At 36.1% G+C, this 27,189-nt stretch overlaps 1 protein-coding gene across 1 annotated transcript in view; it reads right to left on the bottom strand.

Moving 5' to 3' along the window:
• Nucleotides 1-27,189, bottom strand: part of SNTG1 (syntrophin gamma 1) — an 875,063-nt gene that overhangs the window by 211,422 nt on the left and 636,452 nt on the right. Inside the window, exon 12 of the mRNA XM_063726650.1 lies at nucleotides 20,067-20,196. Coding sequence (XP_063582720.1) covers nucleotides 20,067-20,196 — 130 coding nt within the window. The remainder of the gene's footprint in view (nucleotides 1-20,066; nucleotides 20,197-27,189) is intronic.

Genomic DNA, 27,189 nt, shown 5'->3' with positions numbered 1-27,189 from the left:
AGTAATAATATTCTCTTTTGATGACCTCTTTAGACCAGCAGGGAAATTCAATCAAATTCAAATATTCCTTTAAAAATATTCCTCTTTTCCAAATTTAAATGCCTTTAAGGATAGAATTTTTAAAAATTAGGTTGCCAGTTTAATCAAACATCTTATATGTTTAAATTGTATCTTAACAATACTAATTTTTTAATTTCCAGCTTTCATATACAAGACACCTTGATGACTGGGGAGGTGTGCTCTCCAGATGGACGATGCAGGATGCTGTTTAACAGGGTATATTTTCTGGTGAAAATCAATTTTGAAGATTTAACCAAAAAGCTAGAAACATTCCTCCATTTTTTTTAGAGATGTGTGGCCAATGCTATTTAACAAATGTGTTAGGACCTAGAGAGATCATTATTCTACAGATATAAATTCACCTGACAAATAATGACATTAATGTGAGGACACACGATGACCATATATCACCTCTAACTGTTGAGGTAGATAAAAACTCTACTTTTATCATGAGGAGGGAAGAATTTAAACATGACTTTTGCTTCTAGAGCTCACATTTCAGCTCATATTTTTCCTTTTATGCCCTTTTACTTTTGTTATTTCTCATGACTATGTATAAAAATTAAAATTAGGTCATGTTGCTTTTCAAAACATATCCATTAACAGTAAATCAATGCCTTAGGATGATTAGGTATTATATCTGAATGTGCTTTCTTAAACTTTATTTTCCTATAACAAGAATTATCCAATTTTATCTGTCTCAGTCATCATTTTAAGATTAGCATACGCATACACATACAACTGTGAATCAGGAGCCTGAAAGTAGGTTGCAATCACTTACAAATATCTATGGGTGTATGTTCAGTGCATTCATTTTTGCATGAATTCACCAAACATCAGAAATGACCCTCTCTCTCTCTCTCTCTATATATATATATATATGCATATAATAGGCAATAGAAACAAACATGCAATAAATAATCCTAAGTCTCTGAGATGAGTATTATAACAAGATGGTATAGGAGTATGAGAAGGAGGGGAATCTTCTCATAGGGGCAGGTGTACCCACCTAGCAGAGTCACCGTGGGCTTCAGGAAATAATAAAAAATGTTTTTTGTTTGTCAGTATTACTTTTAGTCACAGGTGGAGAAAATAGTTTACCATTGCTATATTATTAGCCAGTATTCTATAAATGAAATGCACAGTGTTCATACATAAGAAGCTCAAAGCACCCTCAAGTGACCTGTGTGACCACCTCTGCTCCCTCATCAGGGGTCCTTGGCTTTGAAGCTCCATTTTAGAATGAGGGGTTTTAAAACACGTTCAGTGGAGCAACTGTCCACTCAAAGTGATTTCTTTTGTAATTTTCTAATGGCCTTTCATCTACCTGCTTAACACAATTCACTTACACCTCTTTACTCCTATGCCTGGTAAGAGGTGAGAGCAAATCACCTAGGGAATATTCAGTACTCTGCAATGAACATTTAGAGGTGAAAGCTGTTTCCTTAGTCCTGCTTCCGTAGAAATAGAGTGTGAGGCAAAGTCTCACATGTTAACAATTGATTAGGGAAGATGTTTGAGCCTAAGGAACTTAGGGTCATAGGTGAAGGCCAGCAAGGCAGGCCAGCAGAAAACAAATATGAGGTGGGAGTTCTCAGATCCCTGAACTGGCCTCAGCTTCTCAGTGAAGCACTGCTTCATCAAGTGTGCTTTGGTTCTGGGGCCTGTGCCATCACTGCACTCCCAAACGCAAATAGCTCGTTTATTGAGCAAGAGTGAGCAAATTTATCAGCAGGCTGTTTCTTTGCCCTGGTCTTTCACTGGACAAAGTATGTCACCTGGGGATCAATTACCCCACATTCCTGCTGTGTTCTCTTGAGCCCGGGGCAGGAGGCAGGTCCTAGGGAGTTAGCTTCTGTCTCTTTGGGTGTGATGAAGGCCATGCTAACTCCAGCCCTAGGCACTGAAGGAGACAGCAGCGTTGGTGTACTACGGGGTGGCCCCTGTGCAGGGTCATAGTTCCAGGGCTGCTGAAATGCTAATAGCTGGGGCTGCCCTGGCCAGAAAGACAAGCAAAGCAAAGAAGGGCATGGGGGCAGGCAGGCAGGGTCCATTGGACAAAAGGGTGGTGGGAGCAGAGGGAAGGAAACTATGTTCAGGAAAACTGCTCCATTTTATTATGACTTCATTATTTAAGACAGATGCTGGTGAAGGGGTGGAGAAAGGGGAACCCTTGTATACTGGTGGTGGGAGTGTAAATTCGTACAACTACTATGGAAAACTGTGTGGAAGTTCTTCAAAAATTAAAAATAAGAGCCGGAGGTGTGGTGGCTCACACCTGTAATCCCAGCACTTTGGGAGGCTGAGGCAGGCAGATCACAAGGTCAATAGATTGAGACCATCCTGGCCAACTTGGTGAAACCCTGTCTCTACTAAAAAATACAAAAATTCTACGGGCATGGTGGTGCATGCCCACAGTCCCAGCTATTCGGGAGCCTGAGGCAGGAGAATCGCTTGAACCTGGGAGGGAGAGGCTGCAGTGATCCGAGATCATGCCACGGCACTCCAGTCTGGTGACAGAGTGAGACTCCACCTAAATAATAATAAGAAGAAGAGGAAGAAGAAGAAGGAGAAGGGGAAGGAGAAGGAGAAGGAGAAGTAGAAGGAGGAGGAGAAGAAGAAGAAGAAGAAGAAGAAGAAGAAGAAGAAGAAGAGGAAGAGGAAGAGGAAGAGGAAGGAGGAGGAGGAGGAGGAGGAAGAGGAAGAGGAAGAAGAAGAAGAAGAAGAAGAAGAAGAAGAAGAAGAAGAAGAAGAAGAAGAAGAAATAAGGCTGGACGTGGTGGCTCACCCTGTAATCCCAAGGCGGGTGTATCACCTGAGGTTAGGAGTTCAAGACCAGCCTAACCAATATGGTGAAACCCCGTCTCTGCCAAAAATAGAAAAATTAGCTGGGTGTGGTGGTGTGCGCCTGTAGTCCCAGCTACTCCACAGGCTGAGACAGGAGAATCGCTTGAACCCTGGAGGCAGAGGTTGCAGTGAACCAAGATAGCACCACTGTACTCCAGCCTGGGTGACAGAGCGAGACTCCGTCTATAAAATAAAATAAGATAAAATAAAATAAAATAAAATAAAAATAGAACCACCATATGATCCAGCAATCTCATTAGTGAGTATATATCCAAAGGAGAGGAAATCAAAGCAGACGTTTTGGGTTGTAGTAAATAAAAATCAGCTGATAATTTCCAATATTAAAACTTGTTTAAAAAAATTAACTTCTGGTGAGTACTGTTCCAAGCTACAAAGCAGGCTATTTTACTGAAATATTTTACTATCCTGACATACTTCTTGAAATAAACTCTAATTATATAAAACGTAAAAATACGATTGTCAAGAATCTGAATGCAGTGCAGTGCCCAAACTTGCCTTTGCTTTTATTCTGACTTAAATGACTCTCTCTGCAATTATTTATTTCACTCACGCTAACCCATTTTTGTTGGCACCTGTTTGTCTGACATTCATATCTTAGTGGATAAAGAATAACAATGCAAACAAGCAGACAACAACATACTAATGCTAAAAAGTAGACTTCAGGACTCGGAAATGTCAGCAGCTATAAAAAAGGAAGAAAATGTCAGCTTCAGTGACACCCATGCCTGTCAGCACCACACTCCACAACCTCTAATCACAGTCTTTAGTTCACTTTTGGTAAATCTTCCTTCTGTTAGTCTTTATTCTGGCATGATTTTCAATTCACCTACAAGCTTTGTTGAGCCTTTTCAATGTGGCAGAGAGAAGGGTTTTTTTTTTGTTTTTGTTTGTTTGTTTGTTTTTTGTTTTTTTGATTTTTTTTGCTTTTCACAACCAACGCTTTTATGGAAAATAATGATTTTTTAACTTGCAAGTGGTAGTACAGCAGATCTCTATGGATTAAATATATAGCTCCCAAACAGTTTTTTTTTCACTTCTGCACGTAAGTGTGTAAAATATAGAAAGATGGGTGAAATACCTGTGGAATAAATTCTGATAACTGATTAAATTATTTCAGTGTGTGTCTGTGAATCCTGAAGGGCTGTGTTCATCCCACAGAGGGACTGGCTATCCATGCTTTTTCTTTAGAATTAATATATCTTCTGTATTAAGCAATGTGGTAAATACTACTGACTGACTGATCCAGAAGCTATTCACAGCCGCCACTTCTGTGTCATGTAGAACTACAGAGGATAGGAAAGTTAAGTACTGGTCAAACTTGTCTTACCCCACCCCATAAAGAATTGTCATGGATTTTGTTAAACAGAATGAGAAGAACTACCAAAAGGGTTTCTGGGAAATTTTCTCTTACCTGATACAAGGGGACAGGTGTGGCTGATTCTACTCATCCCTCTTCCTTTTCTTTCCTTCCTGAAACTGAGGTGATGTTTGTAGCTGTTGTCGCCCTCCATGACCAGGACTTGAAGGCCATAAGATAAAAGCCAATACTCTACAGATGATAGGAAATAAATGATGTGGATAGATAGAAGATGGAGAGATGAATGGAACTGCTTTGAACTAAAAGACTTCCTCACAGCAAAGAAAATAATTAACAAAGTAAAGAAACAACCTACAGATGCATTTGCAAACTATGCATCTGACAAGGAGTTAATACCCAGAATATTCAAGGAACATAACTCAACTAAAAAAAAAATCAGATTAGAAAATGGGCAAAAGACCTAAATAGATATTTCTTAAGAGAAGAAATATGAATGGCCAAGAGATATATGAAGAAATGCTCACCATCACTAATCATCAGAGAAATAGAAAATAAAACCACAGTGAGATATAATCTCACCCCAGTTAACATAGCTTTATCAAAAAGACAAGCAATAACAGAGGCTGGTGAGGATGTGGAGAAAGGAGAACCCTCACACACCAGTGGTGGTGGTGTACAGCCACTATGAAAAACTGTAGGGAGGTTCCTCAAAAAGTAAAAACAAAACTACCATATGACTCAACAATTCCATTACTGAGTATATATCCAAAGGACAATCAGTTTATCCAAGAGATATCTGTATTCCCATGTTTATTGCAGCACTATTCACAATGGTAGATAGATAGATGGATAAATAGCACACACACACACATACACACACACACACACACACACAAACATGGACAATGGAATACTATTCAGCCATTAAAAAATAATGAAATCCTGACATTTGACACAACACGGATGAACCTGAAGGAAAATGTATTAAGTGAAATAAGCCAGGCTTAGAAAGACAGACATTGCATGAGCTCATTCATATGTAGAATCTAAAACAGTTGTTTTCACAGAAGTAGAGAGTAGAATATTGGTTATTGGTTACCAGAACCTGGGGAAGGGAGAGAGAAGGGGAGAATTGGGAGAGCTTGGCCAATGAATACAAAGTTACAGGAAGGAAGAATGACATGGTGCTCTATTATGTAGTAGGGTGACTACAGCAAATAACAACGTAATGTGTATCTCAATGTAGCTAAAATAGAAGATTCTCAATGTTATTAAAACAAATAAATGACAAATGTTTAATGTAATAATTGTAAAAATTGCCTAGATTTGAACATTATACAATCTTTACGTAAATTGACACATCACAATGTACCCCATTAATATGTACAATTGTAATGAGTTCATTATCCATTTAAAACACTAATTTAAAAAATATAGGAAATTGGTTCTTGTACATATTATTAATTTGACCATCACACTGAAAGATAGCAAATGCTACCATCTAGAATTCTTGTCAGGTGGGGAAAAACAACTGTTTACTCCATCAATACATAGAGTTTCTCTTGTTTTAAGGCTAGAATAATATCTCGTATACATATGTGTAGGTATATTTCTATATAGATACATATACATTTATACACATACATATATATTTCAAAGTAACAAAATATATCTAAATAAACAACACGTATAAGGTATATAGGGAAGAATCAGAATCAAAGAGGAGATTCCTTTACATCTGTAAGTAATCTTAATAGAAATGTCATATAAAATTATCTCTATTTACAGATTGGTATTAATTTTAGTATTCCAGTAGGAAAGCATAATTGGGAAGGATTAATTCATGAAGTGCTAGCTGAAAGGGAGGTTAGCATTTTACCTGCTTTGTCTGTCTCTTTTACAGAAGAGGAAACGGCAGTACAGATGTATCACTTGGCAAAGATCACAGCTGCTTAAGATGCCACAATTTTATTTCAACTAATTTTGTCCAGTTTCATCAACATTCTACTACCCAAATAATGATTCTTGAGAACCCCAAAGACTATTCCATGAACAAAGATGTGTAAACTCTTATACAATAAACAAATAGAGGCTGCCATTTATTGATGGTTTATGGATTACATCATTTAATTTATAATTCAACTGGAAAGAAGAAAAATTGCAAATGTTTCAGCATCATATAAGGGACAAAATGTTTAAAGCACTTTTTAAATTGAAGCTCGCACTAACTTAAAGTTACCTAGTTTCTGTTTCTAAGGAGCAAATTGAAGTCAAGTACACATAGCTAGTAACTAGAGAAGCTAGGATTTTGTACCCAAGTTCCCAAGTTTGATAACATCAAAGCTCATGTGTTTTCCACAACACAAAAAGACTTCTGAAAAAAAAAACCAGTAGACTTAGCTCCCTTGATTGATTAAACAATGGAGAGTTTTGAGGTTATACTTCCTCTTCTTTTCAGATTCGGCATATCCAAATACCTTTTAATACTGGTTACTTGTAATGCTTTCCAACTCAGTCATACAGATCTCTGTCTTTTATGCTGCCTAAATTTTGATAAATATTTGTTTTTCCTACTATATTTCAAGTGTGTGTGTGTGTGATAGTTTTATTACTTGGTCAATTAATATCACAAACATTGTAGACTTATAAAAGACCAGACTTCGAGAGACTTGTGGAATTGGTTTCTGTGATTTTCCAAAATTTGACCCATTTGTCATGGTTAGTATTCTGCTGATAACATCATCATTTTCTTCCAGCCTCAGTATTCAGTGACCTGGTTTTAACCTCAAAGTTTCCAGTTGTTTTGGGACTACATGCAGACTTGCTCTATCTGCCAAGATTCTGGATCAATGATTTTGAGGAGTGTATTTGTTGGAGTATTAAAACTTTCAATAGTAATGACATTGAGTAAATAGCCTTTTATTTTATCAAACAAAGATACCAGACAAAACAAAATTTTTCTATGATTACCATCATTTGATAAGAGAATGGACATTTAACTCCATAAATATAAGAAGACAATATATAAAATTAAAGATCTGTCCTTAAAAAATAAATAGAGTCTTATGAAAAATTCACTTATATTAATTTAAACATTTTCATTTTACCTAGACAAGTGAAATTTTCCATAAAAAATAATATCCATTGCTATGATTGTATCTCTTTACTTTTTTTCCTGAATAGGTACCTTTTATTACCTCTGCATAAAATATCTTTTCCCACCAATTCTCCTATTTTATTCTTACTCATTGTTTATATATAAACTTTAGGAAATTGTCCTCATACTCCTGGATAACTACAGAATCAACCTCTCATAGCGCTTCTTCATATTATCTATGAATGTTGTAATTTCACATTTGCTTATGTGCTAATTTGATTAACGTCTACCTTCCCAACTAGACTCTTGGCTCCACGAAGGCAGAGACTAACCATTTTTTGCTTAATATTACAGTCCTGCTCCCTAACAACTTGACACAGTGAGCTCTCATAAAATGTTTGCTGAATTAATAGACGGATGAATACATCAGGAAGTTGATAATCATCTCACGAGTTTGTTAATATCTGGGATTAACTTAATTATACATATATATGAATATGTTTAAGTAAACTTTTTAATATTAGGACAGTTTTGGATTTACAAAAAAAATACAATTATAGAACAGACTTGCCATATACCACATAGCTAGTTTCCCCTATTATTGGCATGGTCCCCTTAGGCATCTCTAGGTTATAACAGTTTAATTTTTCCTTATTTTTGAAGACATCGTCAGTCTTGAGGAGTGCTGGTCAGGTATTTTGTAGAATGTTCATCAGTTGGGATTGTCCACTATCTTTCCATAATGAAACTAGGATTATGGATTAGGGGACGAAGATCACAGAGGCAAAGGGCCATTTTTGTTACATCATATCAAGGGTACATATTATTAATTTGACATCACAGTTGACATTAACCACCCAGCTGCAGTAGTGTTTGTTAGGTTTGTCCACTCCAAAGTTGTATATTTTCCACTTTCCCTTCTTAACGCTGGAAGAAGATCGCTATACACATTAATAAACAAAATTAAGAAAGAAAGGACATTTTTAATAACAGCATATTTTTATTGGAGATTGTAACATCCACAATATTGCACTTGAAGTCCTCATTGTATGGCATTATTTTCAAAGATATAAGGCAAGAACTAGCCTTCTGTTAGTGTTTAATGGATTATTAATCTTTAAAAAAACTTATAGACTATGATAATAACACTTCTATAAAACATCTTAAATATCACTGTAAGCTAAGAAAGAAGGCAACAACACTAAAATCTCAATCTTTGAAAAGTACAAAACTGAGAAGCTAGATTTTTGTGTAAATACTTAAGTATGGGGGGGAGGGGCTTTCATCACTTTGAGTATTTAGTAATTTGTGCGGCCAGTACAAGAATTGGGCTTTCTGGCTCATACATGAGTTTAAATGTAAAATACCTATTCGAACTTTGAATTCTATTCACTATTGCCACGATGAGGTGCAATATTAGTTAATGTGAAAATATGACCCTTCATTGATCATTATAATAAAATGTAAGGTCATTGTTTGCTATATATGTTTATATATTGATTATACAAAATCAGTAAATATACATCAAACTATAATGAATCTCAAAAATATTTGAGTTCATGACAATTACAATAATACAAAGTTAAACATATTATTACTCTACTTATTCTAAAGGGCTTCTACATCCTGAGACAGCGACCAGGACAGGGAAAGTCTTGGATGACATGTCAGAGAGAAGTACATCCTGAGACAGCGACCAGGACAGGGAAAGTCTTGGATGACATGTCAGAGAGAAGCAGAAAGGAGCCAGTGATATTTCTATTAAAAAAAAAAAAAACGGACTGCAACATATGACACTTGTCTTTGTATGCTGGAGGAACTGCCAAGTGAAAGAGAAAGTTGAATTATTGCGTGTCTTTGAAAAAGAAAGTTGGATTATTGTGTGTCTTTCTCAAATCAGAACTAGTATAAATGGATGAAAGTCATGAGAGAGATTTTTATTCAGTAAAAGTATTTCCTAATATTAAGTTGTCAAAAAATTTAATTGCTATATTGTGAAGCAATGGCTTTCTATGTCATTGAAAGATTTCCAGGAGAGAGCTGTCTGAAGGAATCTTTTCAGGAGAGATTTCTAATTGGGCAGGAAATGGGGCTCGATAATCTCCTGATACCTTCCAGTAAGAAGGTTTTAGGAAACCACAAGTCAATGTATTCTTAGGAGACTCCAAGTTGTTGTACATGATACATGTGTTCAAAACTATTTGTCTTGATTTGCAACTAGACATATGCTTTAAAGTCCACTTATTTCCAGTTGCTCTGCTACACTGTATTTTTCTATACTTGCCACTTAGAAAGTGACTCAGTGAGTTATAGAAAGAAAATTTATTTAAAAAAATTTGTCTATCAGACGCTTCATTATGAGAGAGAGAGATTTATGATGGACAAAAGGAACTATACTCAGAAATACAGGGAATATCTACCATGGACAGCACCTCTGTTTCCTCATGACTGCAGCAACTTTTCCCTACTCTAAAGCACAGTGGCCCCACGGAACATGTAAGAATTTAAGGAGTAGTACATGTGAATATCTTATTGCAGTGCTTACTGTAGCTAAATGTGTTTTTCTCTCTTCTCTCTTCATTTTTCTTTACATTCTCAGCAATGTTTCCTTCAAATAAATGTTGATTGATAAGGGACTCATTCATTCACTTCCTATTTGTTCCATATTTGTACTGGAAATACAAGGATACAGGCAGTAGTTGCTGTGTGACCTGAGCCAGCCAGCACTAGGCCCCGTCTTCACAGACACTCTCAGGCATCGGTTGCCGTCTTTCTCTGTTGTGACTGCCTGACAATTCAACAGTCATGTCTGCTCTTCAGGGACAGCAGTTCCTTATTCTCGTCTTGTGTGGCTTCTCCCTCCTGATTTCCTGTGACATTTGAAAGCTTCTAGCCATGCTTATCCAGGCACTGAGAGCCAACACTGCTTCCCAATTCCAAAGACAGTCCTTGCTTAGACTGCGTGAATGCAACAATTCTGATCATTGTTTTTCTGGTGAGGTCAGTTGGTTATAAATTAAGTATACAGGAACTCTAGTGGTATTATTATAGGCTGATTTGCACTGGGACTAATTAATAATGTAAATGTTAGGTTGTTTTCTAACATATGCAAGTACATTTTATGGTTATTCTGAAAAAGCTACATATGACATGAGTTAAAGGCATGATTTTCAAATTAAACTGAACTTTAAGTGAAAACATGCAACTGGATAAAGATATGTTGTATTAGTTTCTATTGTTGTCATATCAAATTCCTACAAACTAAGGTGGTTTAAGAAAAACCCACAAATCTATATATTATCATACTGTTCTGTAGGTCACAAGTCCTAAATGAATCAAACAGGGGAGAAATTGAGGTGTTGGCAGGGCTGTGCTGCTTTCTGGAGGCTCTAGAGTAGAAGTGCAGCCTTTCACTGCTATTGGACTACTGCTTTCTTTGAATTGCATTCCCTTCTCCATCTTCAGAGCCAGAAACACTGGGTTCAGTTCCTCTTTCACTGCTATCTCTTGTTCTCTCACTTTGACTTCTTACACTTGTAGAGAATCACATTAGACGCACTTGGATAATCTAGGCTAATCTCCCCATTTTAAGGCCAGCTGATTAGCAATATTAGTGGTATCTGTAACCTTAATTCTCTATTGCCATATGACATGGAATTGTCACAGGTTCTGGGAGTTAGGACATAGACATCTTTGCATGGGCATTATTCTTCTTACCACAGATGGGTAGAGTTAAATCTTATAAGATGAAACCAAGATAAAATGTCAGTTTTGAATTATTGACAAAATAACATTTTTCAAATTGCTTTCCAGTTACACATTGTAACTTATAAATTAGAAAATTTTAGGAGTCTTTAAAATGCAAGCACAGTTATCTTTTTTGGGTCAGGACATATATGAGATGGATTTTGGATGGCGAGAATCTTCGCAGGACTATTTTGACCCTAAGGAATGACAGTGAGGAAAGCTGAAAGGTTATAGAAGACAGATAATTAAAGTGAGTTCTAATCTCCAGCTCAGGCTGGGGAGACATTCTAGACACCTAGTACTGAATGAATAGTTCAATGGGAAATGTCTGCTTGTGTATGATGGAATAATGTGATAATGACTAGCCCTATAGGCTAAAATAAAGGCTGAACATGAATTTTATTTTCTTCTTCTGATTCCATAATCTATTATTTTACTTTCAGTTTCCTCACAGTCAGGCCTTAACCATTTTGTGTCTCTAGTTCTGAGATTTTATGATTTTTACTTTCTCATCAGTCTATATTTTCAATTCCATCTAGATATGTTTAAGCCCATGTGACATGATGTTTGCATTTGTTTCCTAGTGCATTAAACTTTTGTATTATTAAGAAATGACCATATCTATAATTAGTAATATATTTGCTGTGAAGTTTGCTTTGCCTAGTATTAACAAAGCTACAAACCTTTCTTTTATGGTTTGCACTGTATTTTTTTCCTTTATTCTGGTTTTTAAAATACATATTTATTTAATTTGTAAATTAACTGTTTTAGTCTTCTTTCACACTGCTATAAAGAAATACCTGACACTCAGTAATTTATAAAGGTAAGAGGTTTAATTGACTCATAGTTCCTCATGGCTGGGGAGGCCTCAGGAAACTTACAATCATGGTGGAAGCAAAGGAGAAGCAAGCACCTTCTTCACAAGGCGGCAGGAGACAGAGAGCAAAGGGGTAACTGCCACACACTTTTAAAACCATCAGCTCTCATGAGAACTCACTCACCATCATGAGAACAGCATGGGGGAAACCACTCCCATGATCCAATCACCTCATACCAGGTCCCTCCCCTGACACATGGGGATTACAATTTGTGATGAGATTTGGGTGGGGACACAGAACAACCCAAATCATTCAATTACATGGAAGCATTACTTAAAATGTCATAATGTCAATCTAAAAGCTTCAAATCCATTTAGTTATTAAACGTTTAGAGAAATATTCAAATTATGTCAATTTATTTATTTATTTGTTTTCCTTCTTTATTTTTTCAAGTTTTATTTTAAGTTCTGGGGAACATGTGTAGGATGTGCAGGTTTGTTACACAGATAAACATGTGCCATGGTGGTTTGCTGCCCAGATCAACCCCTCACACAGGTATTAAGCCCCACACCCATTAGCTGTTCTTCTTGATGCTCTCCCTCCCCCCAACCACAACCAGCCCCAGTGTGTGTTGTTCCCCTGATGTGTCCATGTGTTCTTATCATTCAGTTCCTGTTTATAAGTAAGAACATGCAGTGTCTGATTTTCTGTTCCTGTGTTAGTTTGCAGAGGATAACAGCTTCCAGCTCCATCCATGTCCCTGCAGAGGACATGATCTTGTTCCTTTCTATGGCTCTATAGCATTCCATGGTGTATATGTACCAAGTTTTCTTGGACATTTGGGTTGATTCAATGTCTTTGCTATTGTGAATAGTGCTGCAATGAGCATACACGTGCATGTGTCTTTATAATAGAATGATTTATATTCCTTTGGGTTCATACCCAGTAATGGGATTGCTGGATCAAATGGTATTTATGCTTCTAGATCTTTAAGGAAGCACCACACTCTCTTCCACAATGGTTGAACTAATTTATATTCCCACCAACAGTATAGATGCATTCCTTTTTTCTGGGCAATCTTGCCAGCATTTGTTGCTTCTTGACTTTTTAATAATCACCATTCTGACTGGCCTGAGATGGTACCTCACAGTGGTTTTGATTTGCATTTCTCTAATGACCAGTGATGTTGAGGTTTTATTTTTCATATGTTTTTTGGCTGCATGAATGTCTTATTTTGTGAAGTGTCTGCTCATGTCCTTTGCCCACTTTTTAACGTATTTTTGTTCTTGTAAATTTTTTTAAGTTACTTGTAGACTCCGGATATTAGGCCTTTATCAGATGGATAGATGGCAAGAAATTTCTCCCATTCTGTAGGTTGTCTGTTCACTCTGACGATAGTTTCTTTTGCTGTACAGAAACTCTTTAGTTTAATTAGATTCCATTTGTCAATTTTTGCTTTTGTTGCAATTGCTTCTTGCGTTTTTGTCATGAAATCTTTGTCCATGGCTATGGCCTGAACGGTATTGCCTAGATTTTCTTTTAGGGTTTTTTAGTTTGGGTTTTACGTTTAGGTCTTTAACCCATCTTGAGTTAATTTTTGTATAAAGTGTAAGGAAGCGGTCCAGTTTCAATTTCCAGAAATGGTTATCCAGTTCTCCCAGAACCATTTATTAAATAGAGAATCCTTTCCAAGTTCTTATTTTTTCAGGCGCAAGGTATTTTTCTAAATTTTGACTTTCAATCTTCCAATATCTTTAGAATTCCTCTTGTAAAAAGTGTATCTTATATTTGGATATAAATCATCGTCTTACTGTATGCTTACTATTTGTTCAACCTGCTCTAGTTTGCTTTCTTTTTTTATTTTTTTATGAACTTCTTTTAGTAGGTATTAGCATTATTTTTTCACTTATTCCTTTGTTAATTTAGAAGATACACATTCTGGCTACTTAGGGCTTTCTCTAGGAAACAATCCATTTTGACATAACAAAGTTTAATACTAATTACTTTTGCTTCCTTTGGATATTTTTGTTATTGCTTTTGCAATATATTTTAATTTTGTTTATTTATCTAAATGCCACAAGAAATTATTGCCATGTTAATACAAACAATGTTCATCTAGATTCATCCATGTATTCATTTTCTCCTGTACTATTTACTCCTTCTCACATCTCTAAGCCTCTATCTGGTATGATTTTTCTTTGCCTGAAATAGCACTCCTTACTTTGCTCACTACCTGGTTGATGGTTTCAATTATGCTCTAAACCTCAGCATCACAAAATACACCTTTGTAAAAAACCTACCCATGTACTTCCTGTTTCTAAAATAAAAGTTGAAAACAAAACAAACAAAAAAATAGAACACAGTATCTGACACATCATAGGCAAGTATTCAATAAATATTTGTTGAATAAATAAAAAATACAAAAAATTTAAAAGTACCCTGAATATTTCTTCTAGTAAATCTTTATTTTGTTGAATTTTCTTTATTTTTCTATTTGTCTGAAAATAAATTTATTTTATCAGGACTTTTAAAAAATATTTCCAAGGTATAATAGCAGTTATTTTTTTCTAATACTCTACAAATATCATGTAGTTGTTTTGTTTCTTATATTTTGTTTTCTATTAAAAGTATCTGTTGCTTCCAGTTAGAGCCAAGAAGGAAAAAAAAAAAACACTGCAGCCATCTCTCCCACCGATTATACCTCAATACACTAGATAAAATGCAAAAGGCAACTAACTATCTGAGAACATTGCACAATAAATAATAGCAAGAACTTTTTAGAAAGAAGTAAAAATTGAATAATGACTAATATGGCAACCAGGAGTTTACCTGTTTTTATTTTGTTTTCCTTTCTTTTTCTTGCTTCCTTTATCTCCCAGCATGGACTTGAGGTCAAGACAAATTAAGTCATGGACAACAAACAAAAACTCTGAGAGAGTGTGTCTTGCTGATCAGAGACCTGGGAAGAGGCCCCTGCGAGCCAGCAGCTGTGGAAGACATCTCTGTTAGTGTTCCTTTGTTTTGGTTCCTGAGCTGACTCCAAGGCCCCCCCAGGCCATGCAGCTGCTGCCATGGAGCCTGGGGCAGCGAGGCCAGCTGGAAACTCAGAGAGAAAATCCACCCTCAATCTAAAGGTTCTGGAAAAATTAGTTTTTGTGGCATGAGGGATCCCCATTCTTCTCTCCTTTTCTCATGCTGTTTTCTCCAGTCATGAGGAAATGTGCATCAGTACAGGAAACTAAACTCTGAGAAAAGCCTTGGATTTCTGGACAGAAGACCAAAGAGAGTGATGCTGGGATCCAGTAAGAGCGGGGAACTCCCACTCAGGAGTGAAGGGAAGGAGGCGATATCCCAATTTTATGTGTGAACTGCGAGAAGCTCTGGGCCATCCCAAGCAATGCACGTGTGGAACACCCAAATGGCAAAGCAAAGGCTTTGAAACTGAACTGCTATAGGAGACATCGTGCAAAAATCAGACAGAACTGTCTAAATCTAATCATGTTGTTCACCTGCCAGATAGTTCTTATGGTAGGCCAAAAATGCTCCTCCCAAAATATCCACATCAAAAACCTAGAACCTGATAAAGGGTCCTTGCAGATCTACTTCAGTTAAAGATCTTGAGGTCAGGCTGGAATACCTGAGTGGGCCCTGGGACCAATGACAAGTGTTCTGATAAGTGACACACACAGAAAGAAGCAATGTAACCACAGAAGCGGAGGTCAGTGTGATGTGGCTGTGAGCCAGGGAATGCTGGCAGCCACCAGAGGCTGGAAGAGACAAGGCTTCTCCATTGCAGAGTCCAGAGGGGTATATTCTGCTGGCATATGATTTCAGACAAACAGGCCACAGAATTGTGAGAAAATGAATTTCTGTTGTTTGAAGGCACCAAGTTTGTGGTAATTTGCTTTGAAATTGTTTTAGGAAATTTTGGAATTTTAGGAAACTAATACAGTTCCCTATTGCTGTGTAACAGAATACCCCAAAACTTTGTGACTTTAAACAAATATTTATTATCCTATAATCTCTGTATGTCAGGAGTCCATATGTGGCACAGGTGGGTCTTCATCCCCTGTTTTTTTTTTTTTTTGGTTTTCTCCCCTACTTTCCAACCTCTACCCTTGCCACCACCGGCCTGATACTGTGGGAAGGATCAGCCCCCAAAGAAGTGGGGGTGCATGCTGGGCCCAGCCTCCTTGCCCACTCCCACTTTCCAGGGAAGAAAGGGCCCAAGGTTATAATAAGAAGTAAATAACTTGTCTGTACAGCCTGTGCCTGACTGAGTGGTGTGAGATGGGGTGCAGGGTAGGGGACAGCTGGCATGGGCCTCTGGTTGGGACATCTTTGTGTGTTGAGCCAGCCCTCAGCATGTGACTGGCATGTGCTGAGTCCTCAGCATGTGATTAGTGTGGGTTAGAATGTACTGGATTTCTCAAAATGCTCTCAAGGATCATCTGCTATCTCATCTGAAGTCTTGTAAGAGAAGCGTCTGCTTCAGAGCTCACTACGCAGCCAGTGCACATGGAAGGTGATCCCATAAGGGTGTAAATACCAGGAAGTGAACATCACGGTGGAGCATCTTACTAACCTACCCATCAAAGTCTGATGATTCATATCCCTTATATATTATGCCAAATATATTTACTTATTTCCAAGGTTCCCAAAAACTTCACCCTATTACAACATTGCATATTTTAAAGCCTTCAATTATTTAATATGAAATGATCATGGAAATAAAAATTGATAACTTTCTACTAATACTTGTTCATATAGCTGGTGAAATAATGAATGGAAAAGATTGGTAAATTATTAATTGGAAGCAATTACTGTTTTTTACAATTTATAAATTTTACCTTTTAGAATCTACTCAAGTCCACTTTACCTAAAATAATAGCTCACCGGGAGTGAATGCTCATCTAAAATAATAGCAAATGCTCATTATATGAGAGTTGGTTAAGAAATGAGCTGAACCCCACCCACTCCACAACAGCATAACCTCTGCCATGCTTTGCTTTCCAATGTAAAAGCATTGAATTTAAGTAAAATGAGTTGAAAGCTGTGCCAATACAGCTTAAGACAAGTCCCTAAAGCCTTCACCCTCCTTCTACTAGACATCATTTACTAAGTATTAAATATTAACAACTATTGTAAATATTTTGGAGCCACTCTGAATAATGATAAAATACAATTTTACATTGTCAGTGTTTGTCTAGGTATTTTTAGCCATTTTGATCAATTATTTCTGGAAGAAGAATTTTTTCAGATAGCAACTATAATTATATAGAATTTTTAAAAACTAGGTATGAAAATCCCTATCTCATAAAGTTATTTTTAGAAACTAGTGAGCAAAGAGAAAAGAAAATGGTCAACACATTGATCTAATTATTCTAACACAGGTTGTTTTTTGTTTTTTGTTTTTGCTCTCTTTTATCCTTCCCCTGTTTGTTCTCCAACTAGCTTTACAATAAAATGTGATTCATTATTAAAAAGTTTATATACATATGTATGTCTTATTTCAATAGCATAATTTTTAAACTGCCAAACTTATTATTTTATATGCATTTTAATCCTTTTTTTCAGTTTTGTTTTATGCCTGATAATCTCTTGAGTGGAATTTCTTTAAATATTTATCACAATATTTTTATTTCTGCACCTATTATTAACAAGCTATTCAAGTCAGACTTCTACAAGCCTATACTCTCAGAATATTGGCAAATAAAGAAAAAGTTCTACATCTTTCCATAAGGTGTTATTTCCAGTATATCTTTAGAATTAAAAAAAAAGAGAAGTAGAACTGATATCTGACTAACCTAAGCAAAACTTTCCTAGCTACTCTTTCTGCCTAATTTCTTTCTTTATGCTAATCAACTATATTAATTGTTTCATCAATGCATTCTGCCTTCTCCGAAATCAATGTGACTTTCACATTTTTTATTGCTCTGCCTAATAACTTTTCAACATTTATGTAGTACTTTCCATATCAGAATACATTGAAACCTAATACTTTTGAATGGAAACTGATTGCAAGAACAAAAGAACATGTAATTAGAATATAGAAACAGGAGGTGAAAGAAGAAATACATAACTTTTAATATACAACAGACATATGGATCTCCCAACAGTTAAAACAATAGTATAGGGGAATCACATGATGGTGAGCACTTATTACAAGGATGAAAAACAAGCAGTAAAATGCAGCTTGTCCCTCCTTAGGCTTACAGAGGGTAGAGACATTTGCATCTTCACTGTTTTGTTGTTGCTGTTGCTTTTAACTAAAGCATTGACTTTTCAAATGCTTGTCAGCTGAAGCACAGCATTCTAACTGAATAGACTGTTTGAAGAAATATGGCATGACAATATTCCTAGGATTTTAGGTCAATGCAAATTTGGATCTAGATAAGGAAAAAAACTTTGGATTTAAAGTTTAACATTCTGTTCTTTCAAAAGAACACAATTACATTTGTCTCACAAATATAATTTCATATCTTGTTTTTAAGAAACTCTAATCATTTCCATAGTAAATTCCCTACTCTCAGATATTTTTCTGTGTTTAACTCTAGAAGCATCCATGTAAGTCAGTCGAAGGAGAGGAAACAATCCCTAGAGAAACATTGCATTTCTTTTCTATTTTTTTCTTTGTTTTTCAGTCATTCTGAAACCTATGCCCTCTTGTGCAACCTCAACTCTAACAGGGTGACAACACCAGATTAGCAAGGGTGGGCTGGGAGTGAGAGCTCACTCTTGCCCAAGCTAGACAAACCCATGTTTAGCCTCCTTGTTGAGGGGTGACCCTGGGTAAGGCTTGGCGTATTTACACCTATCCTGGAACCATCAGAAAAAAAAAAAAAAAGGAAAATATGTTTTTATTCACATTGGAAGCACATTTCCATATGTATCAAATAACCAAAAATTCAAAAGGCAGGGTGACACAGAGTTTTGAAGATTATAGAAAGAAACATATCATCCACCAAGAGTGAGGGGTAAATTGCACAGCCAAGTGGAAAACACTTAGCATTGCCTGGTAAAATTGACCATGCACATATCCCATGACTGTTAACCCCATTCCCAGAGGATCCCATCACCATACGCATGGCCATTATGATGGCGTTGTTTGAAATAGCCATAGACTGGAAACTAGACAGTTGCCTTTATTGGCTAGTGGTCCTCCTGTCGTTTTAGAAAGGTATAGTGGCCACAATCCTTTCTTAGGTTTCAAAGCAAAGTCTACTCTGTGCAAGGATACTTGGATCTGAAGGGTCATTTACAAAAGAACAATTTTGTGTGTTCACGTGCTGGTGACAGAGTTTTGTATTTCTGCTTGACCATTTGTATATTAGACTCCTGATATCCTATCCCTTAGGACTTCTGAAATGCCTCAACATCGCATGGAACAATTGTGGACTGAGGAGAGAATTAACACAAAGGCATGGATGATGACAAGTACTTTTTCTAAAATAATTATCATTAATGATACCTAGATTGACACTCAGTAAGGTAAGATTTATGGTTTTGTATATTTTGTTAGGCTATATTTCTCATAAAAGTATTAATAACAGGGAGAAAGAATTACTTAGGTTATTAAAGAGTTAAAATAATGAGACGATAGTTACAATAAAGAGACACAGGAATGTGGAAGGAAGAAACGGTTGTAGTGGAAAGAGAGAAAATGCAGAGAAGCCATTTCTAATAATACAGACCAGGCTCTACCTAATGTGAGACAATGGCAATCTTCTGACTGTTCCCTTTAGTCTCTATGCTAATTCTTTTCCTCCTAGCCTACTACTCCTCAAACCTTCCTAGCTGCAATTCTAAGATCACTAAAGGTAAATCAATAATGCTGTCTTGAAATCCAGTACTATATTAGTCCAGAATGCTTTTATTTAAATATATTTAGTGATTATATGCTAACCACTTATTTTCATTTGCTTAAGTAATGTAGGGGTTTATGATGCTTGTTAATGGAAATCTACATGTATTATTGAACTCATAAATTGGGCTAGAACTCTCAATTTTCTTACAATAAGTATTCCAGAATAGCTTTCACAATGAATGTCTCATTCTGAGAAGAACACCAAACAGTTGATGTGAAGTTACATATATATTGAAGGATTTTATAAAGCCTGAGAAACCCTAGCTAGGTATTCCTTGAATCATTACTTACATTGTGCTTTGTGAGATTTGAAATGTTAGTTGCTATTGCTTGTAGCCAGTCAACGCAGTCTTCAGCAGAGAGGCACTGAATAATCCCACTGCAGACCCCATCCACAGCAATGACTTGAAAGGCATTCTGCCTGCAGATGTTCAGAACAAATCAGATCAAAACATCATGTCATTGATCTATTTGCAACTCGTAATATATCTGTTGAAAAACTTATCTTTCATACAATATAAATATCAGCCTCCAAATTCATATTTGGTTACCTGACTGTATAAGCATCTCTGTTTTAAATGAAACACTGAAGATAGACCCAAATGACATACAATTTCAATTTCGTAGGAAGCATCTTTAGATTCAGGTAACTATGGAGAAACTTTGACTTCTAAAACATACAATATGTAAATAAAAGGGAATCTAAGAAATTTTAGATGCATTCTTTTCCCAGTTTGCTATAACATTTTGCGTAGTTTACTTATTGTTTTGGCTACCATTGTCTCCTTTTAACATTTGTCAATGCATTTTCTGACTTAGAAAGATCGTAAAAAGAGGCAATAAAATATTAAGGGTGATATTAAAAAGTCACTTGATAACATGAGTGGCAGCACTTTGTCCATTGTTCTCCACCCTCATTCTCAGTCTGTTCATCTTCTCAAAGATGATTTGGAACAAGAGGTTCATACCTTCTTTCCAGGTCTAAATGATCATGCTCTCCATTTGCATGGATGTTGCCAATTTCTTAATATTAAACTTTTTCTTAAAATGCTATGATCAGTCTAAGTATTCTGACAGTATTTTATTGACTTTTGTTTTTGTTGTCATAGACAATTAAATGATGCCTTTTAAAATTGTTCACAAAAGTGCTATTGAATTTAAAAGTGTTTCCTATAGCTTCCTTACTTCCTTACTTCGTTACTTCCAGATGACTTCCTTACTTCCAGATATTGCAATGTTTAGATATAAACTTAATGCACAGGAATAGATAAAATCCCAAAATGGATGGAAGCCAGCCAAAGTCTCAGGCTTAAGAATTACTTCGTTGTGCAACACAATACACAAACTATACTTCAATTCCAGTCAATTTTGAAGTAACAGAAAACTTTTGCAATTCAGTATTCAAAATGCTACGTAAAATGTATAAATTTGTATGTTTTCTCCAAACAAACACCTTTCCTGGCTCTTCAACTAGACATTTTTGGATATAAAACATGAGTTTATTCCCCAAACAAAGAAAACCCCATAGAGCATGTCTGGCTCAGGTCTACTGGTAGGTCTATGCCACTCTGCCTTCCTGTCTCAGAACTGGGCACATGGTAAGGCCTTGGGCATCCACGACTCTGAGGGTTCAAATTATTAATATTTTTAGAGAAACTGGTTCTCATATCTTGGACACAGCACTTTATAATGAAAACAGGGATGTGCTCAGATATGATTTTTGTTTTCTTTTAAAAATACATTAAAAGAATTTCAGAAGTGTAACTATTGTCCATCTTTTTGAAATAAAGTTAGTTTGAATTTGTGACAGCATACATATTGAATGAAAACAAAGTTATAATTTCACGATATTTTTAGCTTTAATTCTGATGTATAATGGCAAGTAAGATGTTTAAAGTATTCAGACAGAAGTTTAACCATCCATAGAAAATGAGAAATAATTGGAGTTTAGTAATACATATTTCTTTCCACTCTCTGGTTATAACCATTGCTTCATGTACCATAAATTAAACATATCTTGATCATATTTGTCTTCTCTGCTTTAAATGAATAATAGCAGCTAGATTTTTTAGCTAATAAAAGTCAATACACTTAGATCAAATCTTCAATCTATGTAATTATAGATGTTACATAGTCCCTACATGGAATAATTCTGAGGGGCTGATCTTTTATGAAACTAGGCTTATACGTTAATACATATCACTTTTTACATTCTGTTTCAACTTTTCAAATATGGAAACTCTTTTATGAACATAAGTGAAATACTTGAACAGTTTTTTTATTACATATGGCCTCTTATAGAATAAGTTGATCATAAAAATTACAGTTATCTGGGGCCTCCATTACTAAGTAAAGAAGGTTATTAGTAAATTAGCTCACTTAGTTGGGCCTCAATTTCATCTAAAGTGAGAACAATTTACTGAACAGATTCAACAAGTATTTTCTGAATAATTGGTGGATCTAAATACTTTAATATCTGGATGAAGTTCTATGCATAATATTCCCCTGAATAATCCATCAATATGGTCTTGATTGCAATATTTCAGTGTTAAAAGAAAATGTCCCCACATAGAATTATTGTCTCATCAAGCACTAGGGAAAAACTGCAGTGCTTTTGTTTTTACTTGTAGCTTTTAGAAAATGTGATTTTTTAACTCAATATAAACAAAAATAGTTAATATTTATTATGAAATTGATAGACTCCATTACCCATTAATTTAGTAATGTGAGACATTAAACTTTTACAGCATTAACAGTAAACTTATGGATACCCAGACAAAATTATGTGTCATATATATATATATACACACATACTAAAAAAAATTACATCACTGAAGAGTTAGTCTGAAGTTTTTTGTTCAGGCTTATTTTTCCACTCTCCACTTATACAGTTTTCTAAAGATTCTTGGTAACTGCTCTGGCAGTAAAAAGTATTTTCAAATGTTGCTCAATCTCAAAGTAGGTTTATTCATTTAAAATACAAATTTAGTCTTCCTTGAATGAAAAATATACTGCTCACTATACAAGTTCATGAATAATTTTCAACCTAACATAAGCAATCAAATAAATATACATCATTTATAATTAATATAGTTAGTGATTCCTGTTTTGATTCATTGTTGATTTAACCCCACATGAGGGCATGTACTTTCATGCACAAGGATCAAGAGTTGCAGAGACTAAAATGTAAAAGTTTGGGGTGGCTGGAATGAGCATAAGTTCTGGAAGCTCACCATGGAAAAACAGGCAGGCTCAGAATGAGGTGGGCTTAAAGTCTGCAAGGAACCACTGCTCAACTCCACATAGAGGACCACAGTGGCTAGATTTGTGTGGCTTGGGTGGTCCTGTTAGACCAGTGAGGAAAGGACTGTGACTGGTAAAACTTGAAATGATATGAAACTGAAATAAACATATATTAGTGAGAGTGAAGATGAAGCAACTTAGTTCACTTAGTTGTGCCTCAATTTCCCCTAAAAAATGAGAACAATTTACAGATTTAACAAGGATTTGATGAGTAATTGGTGGATCCCGGTACTTTCACATATGGCTGAAGTTCTATGTATAATTTCCCCCTTAAAGGCATTAGAAATGATGTGACTCAATAACTGCTTTTTAAAATGAATTATGAAGGAGTGAGTAGAATCAAAGCTACTCCACCCTATTGGGCTAAGCAGTGGAATGGCTTGGTTGGGGCAGGTAAGGGAAAGCAAAATTTTTAGAGAGGAGACAATTAATCCAAGAGCAAACGTCCAAGGCATGAAAAGCATAGTATATCCAAAGAAATATGGGTTGTCTGGCACATTGTGTGTGGATCTGAAGAAGAGGCAAGCCATGAAGTTGGTGATTGGACAAGGTGTAATCAGTGATAACTCACATATCTTGCTGCAATTTTTCTCCCTGATCCTGAGCATCAGGGGAGCCAGTGGAGACATTGAAGCACTGGAGGAAAAGGATTATGTTTATATTTTAGAAATATCTCTCTGTGGGATGAAGGATATGGAAAAAAGAGAGAATAAAGTACACAAAATGAACAATGAGAAAAATCAGTCTCACAGAGTGGCCCTGTGTGAGAAGACAGAACATTGACTCATTTACTTGATTTCATTATCACTTAATTGGTAGGGGGAAGTTACTGAAGGAAAGAAAGAAATAAGAAGAGGCCCCTCGGGTTTGTGACTGTAGCATTTTACTCTGTCTTGTTGAGTGTAATCCACACACAGCAAGCCTGAGTTATTTCTTCCTTGTGTGCACTACTTTGGTTCACTGCCGTGTCATCTCTTTTAATTTTTCAGGCATAAAACCTAAGCTGTTTAGATATATCAGGAGCTTTTTCAAGTCATTTTTTGTGACTTATTTTCCAGATCTTAAATTCAGCAGTTGTTTCATGAATTGAAACCATATAACTCATCATTCCCTAAAGAAGTCCTGCACTTTATGCAACAGCGTCTTTCTCCCCATTATTCCTTTGTCTGAAATGCCCATCTATGCTCCTTCAATATCTCTGATGTCCTTGCAAGTCAGTTAACACCGTGAAACTCTCTAACCCACAGTTCCTCTGGTTGTGAAATGAAGAAGGCAACACATATTCTGCACACCTCAGGCTGTATTTTGAAGACTATAGACTGGACTTCCTAACAACTGAAAAATCTGTTAAAAATACCAGTTGTGTTATTTCTACCTGTCAAAATCCATTTCAAATTTTAAGAAGTTAACTCAGGTGCCATCTAGTCCATGATATTCTCTATAACCCATGTATTTGGAATGAATCTCTTCCACTTTAGTGACCCTAGACTTCCTGATTCCTTTATTGCAACACTTGTTCTCTGCAGTATTAAACATGTTTGTGTAGCTGCTAAATACTGTTCGATCTTACCAAGCTGCTAGCTCCTTGAAGGAAAAGCCATATATGCTATTTTATACCTCTCATAGCATTAGCACAGTGCATGGAATCTTTAATCTGTAAGTAAGAAACAAAAACAAACAAGTCCATCTCCACTTTACTTTAGCAATCTCCTGCTTTTGCTAACTTGAGATCTGATGTTATCCAAGACAGCTCCACTGTCAGACTTGAATTCTCACATTTCTGTTCTTTAACTATAACCTCTTCCTTTCTATCATCACCAAATTACCTTATTATTTTTCTGATCTTTCTTAGCCCTTCCAATTACCCTAGTTCATATATCTATTCAGGATCTAGCTGCATTGCCTACACTGAGCTTCCTGTTCATCCACGCAAATTATGTGGTTATTTTTCATTTTAGAATTTCCTGTCACTGTGACCTCCAGTCACTCCAATCTTACTACTTCCCAGCCCTCAATAACTCCAGTTTAACTAAATGAATACCCTTTTCTTCCTGGCATAGCAGGATTCCTTGGCAAAAGTAATAAATTGTGCAAAGAAGCTCCAGTACAATTGATCTCTGGGACCCCAAGATCCTTAGTCGCTCTTGTCTACTTTGTTACCTTTCTACCCTCACAGGAGCAGGTATTACATATGCAGATGCTTACCCGGACGTCATGTTATTTATCTCTTCCTGGATAATCCTAGTCACATAACAGCTCTTCCATAATTTCTCTGTCCTTCTATTCCTGAATCCTGCCATCTCTAAGGCATTTGAAGCAGAAAGCATTGCCATGCAAATTTTGAATATCTCATGACATCGGTAGAAGCACTACATTATATACCTTTAACCTATATTTGGTTAAAATTTATGGTCTTTAAAAATATATATTCGATCATTTAATCAAACGTAATTTTTTATTCTGTGGCTAAAGCCTACCAGAATACATATACTTCTTCAAGGGTTATTTATTTTTATTTTTATTGTTCAGTTTTCCAGAGATATTCAAGCACCCTGGAATACTGTCCTCCTCTGGCTATGGAAAAATTAAAATTAATATTAATTAATAAATTCATATCATTAAATAATTGTGTTATAATAAACTGGAGAAATGAAACAAAGAGCGACTCTTTGGCAAGATAATTTGCCCTAGATTGAAAGAACTATACAAAATTCATCTAGAATTGTTCAAAGGAAGAGTGGACTTTTCCAAAGAGAGTCATATATTTTAAGGGGATTATGGCAGTTTCTTTTTTAATCCCCTACATAATTGTGTAAGAACAAGTGAAGAGGTTTATGCCAGATGAAGGAATACTTGCATGACTTATGGAGAGGGTCTTAATGGTATTTAGTTGATGTTTTCTAAAAATTATTTATTGTTCCTGAGTTACACAGAGACCAGTCCTTATGGACCTCCTGACCAATCTGTGAAATGGGAATGCAATCAATTCAACCTCTGTATCCACTTTTGAGAACCACATGTCACATCAGGATGATGAAACTGCAAGGGCAGCTGCCGCATCAGACGTGGGTGCTGTTTCTGTTTATGAGCACCTTTGCCATTGAGTCTTCCTTCTCTGCCGGGCATGGTGGCTCATGCCTATAATCCCAGAACTTTGGGATGCCTAAGCAGGCAGATCACTTGAGATCATGAGTTCGAGACCAGCCTGGCCAACATGGCAAAACCCCATCTCTACTAAAAAACACAAAAATTAGCCTGGCATGGTTGTGGGCGCCTGTAATCCCAGCTAATCAGGAGGCTGAGACAGGAGAATTGTTTGAACTCAGGAGGCAGAGGTTGCAGTGAGCCGAGATTGCACCACTGCATTCCAGCTTGGGTGACAGACTGAGACTTGGAACCAACCCAAATGTCCAACAATGATAGACTGGATTAAGAAAATGTGGCACATATCCACCATGGAATACTATGCAGCCATAAAAAATGATGAGTTCGTGTCCTTTATAGGGACATGGATGAAACTGGAAACCATCATTCTCAGCAAACTATCACAAGGACAAAAAAACAAACACCACATGTTCTCACTCGTAGGTGGGAATTGAACAATGAGAACACGTTTACACAGGAAGGGGAACATCACACACTGGGGACTGTTGTGTGGTGGGGGGAGGGGAGAGGGATAGCATTAGGAGATATACGTAATGCTAAATGATGAGTTAATGGGTGCAGCACACCAATATGGCACATGTATACATATGTAACAAACCTGCATGTTGTGCACATGTACCCTAAAACTTAAAGTATAATAATAATAATAAAAAAGAGTCTTCCTTCTCAATTAGTAACCAACACCATGATATGCTTAAATTTTATATTCCCCTCTCCCCCTCATCACATTTTATGAATATACTCTTACACATTGTGCTCCTTTCTCTACTGTCAATATCTTTCTTCTCACAAACTATTTTTTATCAATTTGCTTCTACAATTATTCTATCCAAAGTCATCCCCAAATTAATCACTGTTCCTCAGTTGTTTCAGTATTTCTTTTCTGTAGTTGATACAATCAACTTTCTTCTCCTTAAAACCCTGATTGAAATAACTTCTATGACAC

This window comes from Pongo abelii, chromosome 7 (assembly GCF_028885655.2).
Source record: "Pongo abelii isolate AG06213 chromosome 7, NHGRI_mPonAbe1-v2.0_pri, whole genome shotgun sequence".
Lineage (NCBI taxonomy): Eukaryota > Metazoa > Chordata > Mammalia > Primates > Hominidae > Pongo > Pongo abelii.
This window is presented reverse-complemented; position numbering and strand designations above follow the sequence as displayed.